General features: G+C 33.5%; 2 protein-coding genes across 2 annotated transcripts; both read right to left on the reverse strand.

Annotated features, from left to right (window-relative positions):
* Positions 1-3,958: 3,958 nt before the first annotated feature.
* EMWEY_00037250 (hypothetical protein) lies at positions 3,959-4,958 on the reverse strand (the record flags this gene model as incomplete). The annotated part of the gene is made up of 3 exons (XM_013482226.1): positions 3,959-4,536; positions 4,660-4,827; positions 4,952-4,958. 3 exons carry the CDS (start codon positions 4,956-4,958, stop codon positions 3,959-3,961), a joined length of 753 nt encoding a protein of 250 aa, XP_013337680.1.
* A 3,558-nt stretch (positions 4,959-8,516) lies between these two features.
* EMWEY_00037260 (hypothetical protein, conserved) lies at positions 8,517-9,443 on the reverse strand (the record flags this gene model as incomplete). Its single annotated transcript, XM_013482227.1, has 1 exon — positions 8,517-9,443. One exon carries the CDS (start codon positions 9,441-9,443, stop codon positions 8,517-8,519), a length of 927 nt encoding a protein of 308 aa, XP_013337681.1.
* Positions 9,444-11,839: the final 2,396 nt, after the last annotated feature.

An 11,839-nucleotide genomic window follows, 5' to 3' on the forward strand; every position in this document is an offset into this window, starting at 1 on the left:
AGAAATTAAATCAGCAAGGGAGTCATTACCCAAGAATGCCCGCCAGATACAGGAGCAGCAGCAGCAGCAGCAGCAACAACAACAACAGCAACAGCAAGAGCAGCAGCAGAAGCAGCAGCAACTAACCTGCATTCAACAGAGTGCAGCAGCAGCAGCAGCAACAGCAGCAGCAGCAGGAACAAGAACAGATGCATCTCGTACCCGACCCAACACAGAAACAGCAGCAGCAGCAGCAGCAGCACCACCTGCAGCAGCAGGCCCATCCCTCGCTCCTCCTTCTTCTACTGGGGGTTCAAATCCTGGGGGGGCCCCCATGGGGGGCCCCCCTATAGGGGGGGCCCCCTGTCTTCCTCCCCTAACAGAGGAGCAAGTGCAGCAGAAACTGCAGGAGCTGCAGCAAGCAATAGCAGGATGGTCAGCAAAGCTTGCTGCAGCACAAGCAGCAGCAGCAGCAGAGCTGCAGCAGCTGCTGCGGAGAGCAGAAGCAGCAGCAATTCTACAGGAGAAGAATAGATTAATTGAGAGTGCATGCACTTCTTCTCCCTAATAATGCAGCAGCAGCAGCAGCAGCAGCCGCAGCTGCAGCAGCAGCAGCAGCAAATATATTTATCTGTATATACACTTAATTACTGCTGCTGTGTGAAGAGAGACAAATATAACAATTATATTTCTTTGCTGCTGCATGCAGCAAATGCATGCATGCAGCAAACGCATGCATGCAGCAAATGCATGCAGTAGTCAATAAGACATTTATTTTTTTCTTTGGGGCTGCATGCATTGTTGTGCATACACCGCAACAAAAATATATTAATTAAATAAAGAATATAAATAAATAAATATTTATAATATTTGTATTATATTTATATAACAGATATTCTTTTATTAATATAATACATACATATAAATAAATAATAATTATATTTATTAATAATAATAAATATATTAATAAAAGAAAAGAAAAGAAATATTGTTTATTTACAATTAATAATATATTGTTTGCTCAACTAGCCAATGAGCTGCCTATACACCCCAACTAGCGACATAATTTTTCTTCTCTTTTCTCCCTTTAATTAACAAAATAAAAGACCAATTCCTTTTATTATTAATTAATAATGTTTATTTCTTATTTTATAGCATATAAACAGCATAAATTGCACCAAAAATAGCAGCAACAGGAACACCAGCAACAGCAGCAGCAGCAGCAGCACCTGCATGCACAGACGACTAGCCATAAGACATCTAGCCATAGGCATAAAAAGGGATTTATTTTTCTTATAAAAAAAGAAATAAATAATAAATAAATAATAAATTAAATATAAATAAATAATAAAATAAACATTTTATTCTTTTTATTAATTAAATAATACCCTTTTATTAAAGAAAAAGTACTAATTATTCAACAGCAGCAGCAGCAGCAGCAGCAGCAGCAGCAGCAGCAGCAGCAGCAGGAACAGCAGCAGCACCGCCGACACAGACCTAAGGTCTCCTGGCCATCTAACGATTCATCTGTTTTTCTTTTCTTTTTCTTCTTTTATGAATAAAAAAAAGAATAAAAAAGAATAAAAAAAGAATAAAAAAGAAATAAAATATATTTATTTTCTTCTTTTTACCTGCCTATACACCGCAAATAAATAAAGGTGACCATTGGTCACCAATAAATAAAAAGGAGACCTTTTATTTCTTTTTTCTTCTTCTTTTCTTCTTCTTTTCTTTTCTTTTGTTTATTTAATTAAATATATTATATTTAATTAAATATATATTTACTCTTTTGCTGTCTTATAAGGGAAAAAAGAGGAAAAAGAAGAAAAAGGAGAAAAAGAAGAAAAGGAAAGAAGAATAATACTAACCAAAGAATTATTTCTTCTTCTCTTTCTTCTTTTTCTTCTTTTTCTTCTTTTTCCTCTTTTGTTTCTTTTATTTCTTTTTTATTTATTTTCTTATTTTCTTTAGATAAAAGGAAAAAAGGAAGAAAAAGAAGAAAAAGGAGAAAAAAGAATTATTTCTTTTTTTCTTCTTTTTCTTCTTTTTCTTTTTTTTTTTGTTTATTAAAGTATATTTTATTTATAAATAAAAGTATTTCTTTTTTTATTTCTTTTTTATTTCTTTTTTATTTGTTTGCTTTTCTTTTCTTTTTTATTTCTTAAATATATAACCAATAAATAGCAACGGCAGCAACAGCAGCAGCAGCAGCAACAACAACAACAACAGCAGCAGCAGCAGCAGCAGCAGTCATGCAGCCTTCCATGGCAGCAGCAGAGGAGAACTGCTGTGATTATCCATGGAGGGAAATAAGAAGAAATGGCAATGTACAAGAAGACCAACAGCAGCAGCAGCAGCAGGAGCAGCAACAGCAGGAGCAGCAACAGCAGCAGCAGCAACTGCAGCAGCAGCAACAGCAGCAGCAGCAACAGCAGCAGCAGCAAAGGGAAGAAGATTATTATAATAGATCAATTAATATATCTCCTCCCCTTTATCTTCATAACAACAACAACAACAAAAATATAAATAATAATAATATAAATAATAATATAAATAATAATATAGATAATAATAATAATATAAATAATAACAATAATAATAATAATATATATAATAACATTCCTGTAAGAAAAGAACAAGAAGAAGAAGAAAAAGAAGAAAAAGAAGAGAAGAATAATGATTATGAGGTGTACATACACCTAAATAGTATAGAAAAAGAAGAAAAAAAAGAAGAAAAAAAGAATAAATTAATAAATATAATAAAGAATATAAAGGAAGGAATAATATATTATAAGAGTATAATAATAATAATATTATGTTTATTAATACCTTTATTATTATTTATATATTATTCTTTTTATAATAAAAAAGTACGTTGTTTATATATAATAATAGTAATAATAATAACATGGTTATTTAATACAATAGATCCTTATATAATATCTTTTTATCCTTTTTTTTTATTCCCTTTATTAAAGGTTGCTGCTGTTGCTGCTGTTGCTGCTGCATATATTAATAATATATCTTTTCTTATTATAGGGGCAACTATGTTTGCTGCTGCAGTAAAAAGAGTTAAATTAGATAAACAAATTGCTTTTTTTCTTGTATTTGTTTCCCCTATACACCCCGAGGAATTAACTCTTTTTATTATGTTTACTTCTTTTTCTTTCTCTTCTTCTCTTAGTAATACTGCTACTATGCTCATCTTTTGTCCTATTATTGATCTTATGATTAAACAAATGCAGCAGCAGCAGCAGCAGGAAGAAGAAGAAAGAGAAGAAGAAGAAGAGGGGGAGGAAGAAGAGGGAGGAGGAGGGGAGGAGGGAGGGGAGCAGCAGCAGCAGCAGAGGGAGGAACAGGAGGAGGAGGAGAGGAAGAAGAAGAGGGAAGATGATCATGATGAGGGAGAGAGGAAAGAAAGTACATTAGATAGTACAACTACACAACAGCAGCAGCAGCAGCAAGAAGTGCAGCAACAGCAGCAGCAACAGCAACAGCAGCAGACAATATCTTTTCCTTCTTATTCAACAAAACAATCATCATCTACAAATATTGATTATTTTATTTCTTCCTCTTCTTCTTCTTCCTCTTCCTCTGAGGTGTCTATACACCTAAATAATATAAAAAAGGAAGAAAAGAATAGAAATAACAACAATATTTCTTCTTCTTCCCCTTGCTCTTCTTCCTCATATTCTTGTCCTGTAATAAAAGAAGAAAGAAATAATAATAGAATAAATAGGAATAAATTGGATAGAATAAATACTAGAGAAAAGAATAATAAAAAAATAAGGAATTTATTATATATAGGTTGTGCATATGCAGCAACAATAGGAGGATCATCTACATTAACAGGATCATCATCTAATGCTATCTTTATACATGTATTAGATTATATGTATAATAATAATAATAATAATATAAATAATAATAATAATAATAATATAAATAATAATAATAATATAGATAATATTAATAATAGTTATAATTCTTCTTCTTCTTCTTCTTCTTCTTCTTCTTCTTCTTCTCCATCCTCTTTACCTCCATCCTCTTCAACTCCTTCAATTCCCTCCTCTTCAATTCCCTCTTCTTCAATTCCCTCCTCTTCAATTCCCTCCTCTTTAATTCCTTCCTCTTCAATTCCGTCCTCTTCAACTCCCTCCTCTTCAACTCCTTCGTCTTCAATTCCTTCGTCTTCAATTCCCTCCTCTTCAACTCCTTCGTCTTCATCAATTCCCTCTTCTTCAATTCCGTCCTCTTCAATTCCCTCCTCTTCAATTCCGTCCTCTTCAACTCCCTCTTCTTTAATTCCTTCGTCTTCAATTCCTTCGTCTTCAATTCCATCCTCTTTAATTCCCTCCTCTTCAATTCCATCCTCTTCAATTCCTTCGTCTTCAATTCCGTCCTCTTTAATTCCATCCTCTTCATTAATTCCCTCCTCTTCAATTCCATCCTCTTCAATTCCATCGTCTTCAATTCCATCCTCTTCAATTCCATCCTCTTCAACTCCTTCCTCTTTAATTCCATCCTCTTCAATTCCTTCGTCTTCAACTCCTTCGTCTTCAATTCCCTCCTCTTCAATTCCGTCCTCTTTACCTCCCTCCTCTTTATTAACTCCCTCCTCTTTATTAACTCCCTACTCTTTCCCTCCTTCCTCTTTCCCTCCCTCCTCCTCATCAATACCATTGTCTTCTTCGTCATTAATTTCTTCTTCTTCTTCTTCTCCTCCTCCTCCTCCTCCTTTTTCTTCTTCTCCTTCTCTACCTTCTCGTTCTCCTTCTTCTCTCCCTTCCTCCTCCCCTACTCCCTCTCCTTCTCCTTCTTCTTCTTCTTCTTCTTCTCCTCTTCCTCCTCGTATAATAAAGAATCCAATAACATATACAACCTGGTTAATAATATGTTATCCTCTTTCTTTTATTCAATTATTTATTTGTTGGTTCTCTCTTTGTTCTATATGGATAGGTATTATACCTACTATGCATGCAGTAAAAAGACTTATTATTAAATCTATACTTTTATTCAATAAAATTATTCATTATTGCTGCTGCTGCAGCAACAGGAACAACAACAACAACAACAGCAGCAACAGCAACAGCAACAGCAACAGGAGGAGGAGATATAGAAATAGACATACAACAAATGCATGCATGCAACAGCAACAAGAGGAAGAAGAAGAAAAAAAAGAAAGAGAAGAAATAAAAGAATTATATTGGGCACGTATATATGTTATTATATGTTGGTTATTATTAATATGTTTATGGTTATCTAGGCATACATTAATAAAAGAAATAAAAGGATGGGGAAAAGAATATGATGGATATATTGATGATTCTTATGTTGCTTTCTTTGTTCCTTTCTTTCTTTGCTTCTTACCTATTAAACCTAGATATAAATATAATAATAATAATAATAATAATAATAATAATAATTTATCTTCTTCTTCTCCTTCTTCTTCCTTTTTTTCTCTTTTTTCTTGGTCATCTATACAAAAAGTTGTACGTACACCCCAATTACAATAATAGTTCAATATAAAGGTAGCAAACAGTATTTAATTAATTATATTATTTATTTATTTATTTATTTATTTTATTTATTTATTTCTTTATTTATAAATATCTTTTTTTTTTCTTTATATGTACAGATAACTGCACCTATAAGATGGATAAAAAGAAGAAAAGAAATAAAAAAATTAAAACATAATTGTAATTCTTCTCCCTTACCTGTTGTTGTTACACCAGCAGCAGCAGCAGCAGCAGCAGCAGCAGCAGCAGCAGCAGCAGCAGCAGTAACAACACCAGAAACAATAGCAACACCACAACCACCACCATCACCACGACCAGCACAACACGATCCACCATTAGCAGCAGCAATAACACACCCAGCAGCAGCAGCAGCAGCAGCAGCAGCAGCAGCAGCAGCAGCAACAACAACAACAACAACAACAGCAACAACACATCCAGCAGCAGCAACAGCATCACACCCAGCAGCAGCAACAGCATCACACCCATCAGCAGCAACAACAACACACCCATCAGCAGCATCACGCCCATCAGCAGCAGCAGGAGCAGCAGGAGCAGCAGGAGCAGCAGGAGCAGCAGAAGCAAGAGAAGAAGTAGTATTTGAAGGAATATTGAACTTTGTTGTACTAGAAAGAGAGATGGATTGGGGATTGTTATTTTTATTAGGTAGTGGATTTGTTATAGGAAAAATAATAAATAATATACAATTAGATAAAGAAATAATTTATTTTATTTCTTTTTTATTTAATTATAATCAATATATACAAATTGCATGCATTATGTTCTTTATTACTATATTTACACAAATTACTAGTAATACAGCTACTGCTAGTATTATTATGCCTCTTTTATCTAATGCTGCACAAGGATTACAATCTAATCCTATTCTTATTATGCTTGCTGCTAATGTAAGTCTTATTACAATTATATACACTTTATTAGGGTTTATTAGGGTTTATTAGGGTTTATTAGGGTTTATTAGGGTTTATTAGGGTTTACTAGGGTTTATTGGGGTTTATTAGGGTTTATTAGGGTTTATTAGGGTTTATTAGGGTTTATTAGGGTTTAGGGTTTGTGAGTTTATCTTTCTTTTGTTTTTTTATTGTTTTATAATTAATTAATTATTAATTAAATGCATGCATTATGTTATGTTTAATGGTTAATCTTCTTTTCTTTTTTTTTTTTCTCTTTTCTTTTTTATGTATAATGCTCTCCTCTTACTCTCTTCTTGTTACCCATAATCACCTGCATGCACTGCTTAATTCCTCAACACACATACATGCATGCATGCATGCATATATATTCATGTATATTGGTGATGGATTGCTGTACTTATTTATTTATTTATTTATTTATTTTCTTTTTTCTTCTTTTTTCTGTTTTTCTTTGCAGTTTGCAACAACATTAGGTTTTTTATTACCTGTAAGTACACCATCTAATGCAATAATAATTCGTTATACAAAGATAAATGTTTTGCATTTTTTTATTGGAGGTTTATTGCCTCTTTTTCTTTGTCTTGCTGCTGCTTATATTGCTACATTTACATGGGTAAATGCAGTATTAAATATATTGCATGCATAAATATATAAATATATATATAAATATATCTATAATTATATTAATAATAATACATTAATTATTATTAATTATTATTTATATATTTATATTTATAAATATATTCATTTTATTGGGGTGTATATACACCTCAACAAATACAACTTTTGTTTTTAATTATTTATTAAATGTTGTTGCTGTCCTGTCTAATAACAAAACAGACACAAAGTTTGGGGCTTGAAACCCTAAATATGCATGCATTAATGCATGCATGCATTAATATACGCATGCATGCATGCATGCACGTATTAATGCAGCACACAGATGTCTGCATGCATGCATGCATGCATCCATGCGAATACCCCTACCTGGTGTGTAAGTGTAAGTACATTGGCATATATGCAGTATATACAAATAATACAAATATATTTTTATATAAATATATAAATATATATAAATATAAATAATAATGTAGTGTAGTAGTAGTACTACTACATAGACAATGTGTACACATACTGCATTCTTCCCCTTAATAAGCCAACTGCGGTGTACATACACCGTAATTTATTTTCCCTTATGTATATATAAAAAGAAGATATAGATGCGCAATTACCCCCCTTATGTTATTTTCTTTCCTCTTAACAAAAAGAAGAAGAGGAAAGAAGAAACAATGCCTCTTGTCATGTCCTATAATGCATGCATTCGTGCAGGCAGGACTTTCCCCCTCACTCGCTGCTGTTGCTCCCTTTTGCTGCTGCTCCTTTTGCTGCTGCTGCACAATGTTGTATATATTAGGTTGTTTTTTTTATTAAATATTGTTTAATATAGTATATAAGAGGTAATATATATATAGGTAGGCAGCAATAAAGAGAAGAGAAAAAGAAGAAAGATTATGTTACCATTGTATTTATATATTTATTTATATATATGTATTATTAGTGTATACAAATAAGCAAACAATTTTTTTCTTTTCCTTTTCTTCCCCTTTTCTTCTCTTCTCTCTTAGCCATTAAATATACCATTTATATCCATACCCTTCATGTAGTTGGCCGTTATAATAGTTAACTTAATCAATTATATTAATTAATTAATTAATTAATTAATTAATTAATAATTAATTAATTAAATTAATTATTTATTTATTTAGCCACTTATATATCTGAGCCGAACTTTTCTACTAATTTATTCATTTATTTATTATACCTTAATCCCCTCATTTAATTCCCCTTTAATTACCCATTTAATTAAATAATTAATTAATTAATTAATTAATTAATTAATTAATTAATTAATTAATTAATTAATTAACTATTTAATTAATTAGTCACTAATATCTGAGCCGAACTTTTCTACTAATTTATTCATCTTTTTATCATACATTAAACCCCTCATTTAATTCCCCTGTAATTACCCATTTAATTAATTAATTAATTAATTAATTAATTATTTATTTATTTATTTATTTAATTAGTCACTTATATCTGAGCCGAACCTTTCTACTAATTTATTCATCTTTTTATCATACCAATGACGAATTCTTTGCCATAGTCCTGGATCAATAGGAGGCTGTATATCTTTTTCTGCATTATCTATATCTGCATTAAATCTTTGTGTATTTTTTTCTTTATTTTTATTATATTCATCTATTTCTTTATTATATATATCAATAGGATTATTCATTTCTTTTTGCTTTTTTAATTCCTCTTTTTTTTTCTTTTTTTCTTCTTTTTCTTTCTTAAATACAGGTACATTCTCTATAAATTCTGTTATTTGTTGTATATTTTCTTCTTCTTGTTTATTTAATGATGATAAATCTAATTGTACTCCTTCTTCGTCAACTGTATGTACTTCTTGTCCATTATACATAGTAGTATTACTACTGTTGTTGTTGTTGTTGCTATTGTTGTTGCTGTTGCTGTTGCTGCTGCTCGTACTGTCTGCTGAATTCTCTGCTGTATCCTCATCATTATTAATAATTGTAGATTTCTTCTCCTCTACAAAATTCATATTTTGTTCATTTTCTTTTAAGTCTTCTTCGTCATCTAATAGATCTAATTCATCATTTTCTTCTTTATTTCCTTCTTCTTCTATTGATTTATTATTTTCTTCTAATTCTTCCTCATCTAATACTAATAATTGCTCTTCTTGTTCTTCTTCATCATCATTTTCTTCTCTTTTATTTACTTTATTTCCTTCTTTTTCTTCTTTTCCTGTTGGAGGAGAAGAGCCAAAGTCTTCATCCATATCAAAGTCTGCTACATCTGCATCCTCTCCATCTAATAATCTTATTTCTTCGTCTTCGTTCTTACTAGAGGCAAATACCCAACCTTCATTTGTAATAAAAAGAAGAAAAAAGCTTGCAAAAAGCAAAGAAATACACCTCTGTAACTTCATCTTCACCGTTCATATACAGAACGTTGTGCAAAAAGGAGAGGTTCAGCAGAAATGGAGCATCTGTTGATACATTTAAATATATACAACAATTCTCCTTATTATAATTAACAATAAATATATTCAAATTTATGATAATATTGTCGCTTTCTCCCTCTTTACCCCACCAGGTGGAGAAAGCGCCTTTATCCTTCTACACTACCAGCAGCGCAACGGCCCAGACCACCACTTTCCTGCTGTTGATCCTTGGGAAAATATGAATATATGGAGCACCAAAACTAAATGGTACAATAAATATTGAGTTAAATAGATATTATATTCAAAAAAATACAAAATTTATGCAAGAAAATGATGGGGATTCTATCGCTGCATGCGTCAGGTATATCGAGTACAGCTGCCGCTCTCTGTTCACAGAGGCGCACAGGGGTAACGTACATCAAAAAAGCAGGGTTTCTTTGTTCTTTTTGTTGACAACTTTGTATACTTTAAGGTAGTAATTTACATTACAACACTTTTAATTAATATATTATTCAATTTAATACTATTTACTGCTCATTCCTGCAAGGGTGCTGCTGCTTCGATGCTGCTGCAGCAGAACGTGAGTTGAACGAACAGGCGATCATTTCTACGTTTCTGCTGTAAGCATGCTTACCAACCATAACTCTTTCTTTCTTTACTTTTTTTCTGAATTATAATAATATTAATGTATATAAATATACAATTTAATTCCCTCCTTTATTCCGTTATTTGTATACCTCTACTATGCGGGGTACGAGGGAGGGGAATAGGGTTAACAGACCTTGTACGATTCAATCATTCAATGTTTTCGTTATATTTTATTAATAATATAGAGCTTATTATACACATTGTACCCTTTTATGAATATTTTATATGTTTTTTATGAATAATTTTCTTTGCTTCCCCTTTATTGTTGCATTGTATAAGAAGATCGTTTAACTCGAGCAAAAACAAGAAGAAAGGTTCTTCATATGTATATTTAAATACAGCATATATAATAACGCATGCATATGTATACTCAGCGTTCCTGCATATATAATATATATAAAATATATATTGTATAATATATACAATATATATTATGTATATACATGTTAATTATATTATATATAATATATATATGATACATATTATATACAGTAAATGTATAGGCACCTCTGGTCATTTTATATATTTCTTCTTTAGCTTGTTTATAGTAGCAGTCATGGCAGTAAAGGAGATACCTAATGCAGCAGCAGCAGCAGCAGCAGCAGCAGCAGCAGCAGATTCATTTAATTATATTGCATGCACCAAGAAGCACAAAGGAAGGAAACAAAAAGAAAAGATAATAAACAAAACAAAGTAAAAAATTGACAATTGCCTTCTTCTTTTCTCCCTCCTTTTTATACCCTTTTTCTTCTTCTCCTCCCTCCCTTATTTCTTCCCTCTTGAGGCTCGCGAGGGTCCCCCCGCATAGGGGCCACCTAGCGCATCTTTTTCCCGAGGGCCGCCCACATACAGCAGCAGCTGCAGCAGCAGTTGCAGCAGAAAAGGTTGGAGCAGCTACGGGTTGTGCCGGAGCGGAGGAACCTCTGCCTTTGTTGTTTTGTTGCTGCTGCTTCTGCTGCTGCTGCTCCTCCTGCTGCTGCTCGTGCATAAGAATGATTATAGCTGTTTAGCTGCATGCTTATATTCTGTCTTTTACTGACGCATCACTAACCCCTCCTCCTTCAAACAGCAGCAAAGTTGTGGGGTATAGCTGCTGCTGCTGGTGCTGCTGCAGCTGCTGCTGCAACTGCAACTGCTGCCGTAGCTAAGAGACAGAAGGTACAATGTGGGGAACGTCTCCTCCCATCGATTTACACCTAGTAGAGGCACGTTGCTGCTGCATCGGCTGCTGCTTCATCTGCTGCCGTCTCCTTCATTAGAGACACGTTTGCTGCTGCACCTGCTGCTACACCTGCTGCTGTCTCCACAGAAGCAGCTGCTGCTCTTGCGGCTAATGCTGCTGCTGCTCCCATTGCTACAGAAGGAAGAGTCATTCAACTGCACCAGCAAGATATTCATGTTGCTTCCGTTGGGCCAAGAACAGCAGCAGGAGCCTGCGCCTGCAGCGATGCAGCAGCAAGCAAAAGAAATCAGATGAATATGGCCCCTCAGGAGTTGCACTCAAATTAGGGTTTAGGGTTTAGGCTTTAGGGTCTAGGCTGTACATCATTGACACTTTCCTGTTGCTGCACATGCTGCGTCTGTAAACCTGCTTCGTTGTTTGGTAGTGCTGCTACTGATGCCGCTGCTGCTGTTGCAGCTGCAGCTGCATCAGCTGCCATCATTAGATTCAATGGAAGCAGATGGTGTACATACACCCGTTTCAGGAGGAGGGGGAGGAGCAGCAGTAGACA

The sequence above is a fragment of the Eimeria maxima genome, genomic scaffold (genome assembly GCF_000499605.1).
Source record: "Eimeria maxima Weybridge genomic scaffold, Emw_scaff554, whole genome shotgun sequence".
In the NCBI taxonomy this organism is placed as follows: domain Eukaryota; phylum Apicomplexa; class Conoidasida; order Eucoccidiorida; family Eimeriidae; genus Eimeria; species Eimeria maxima.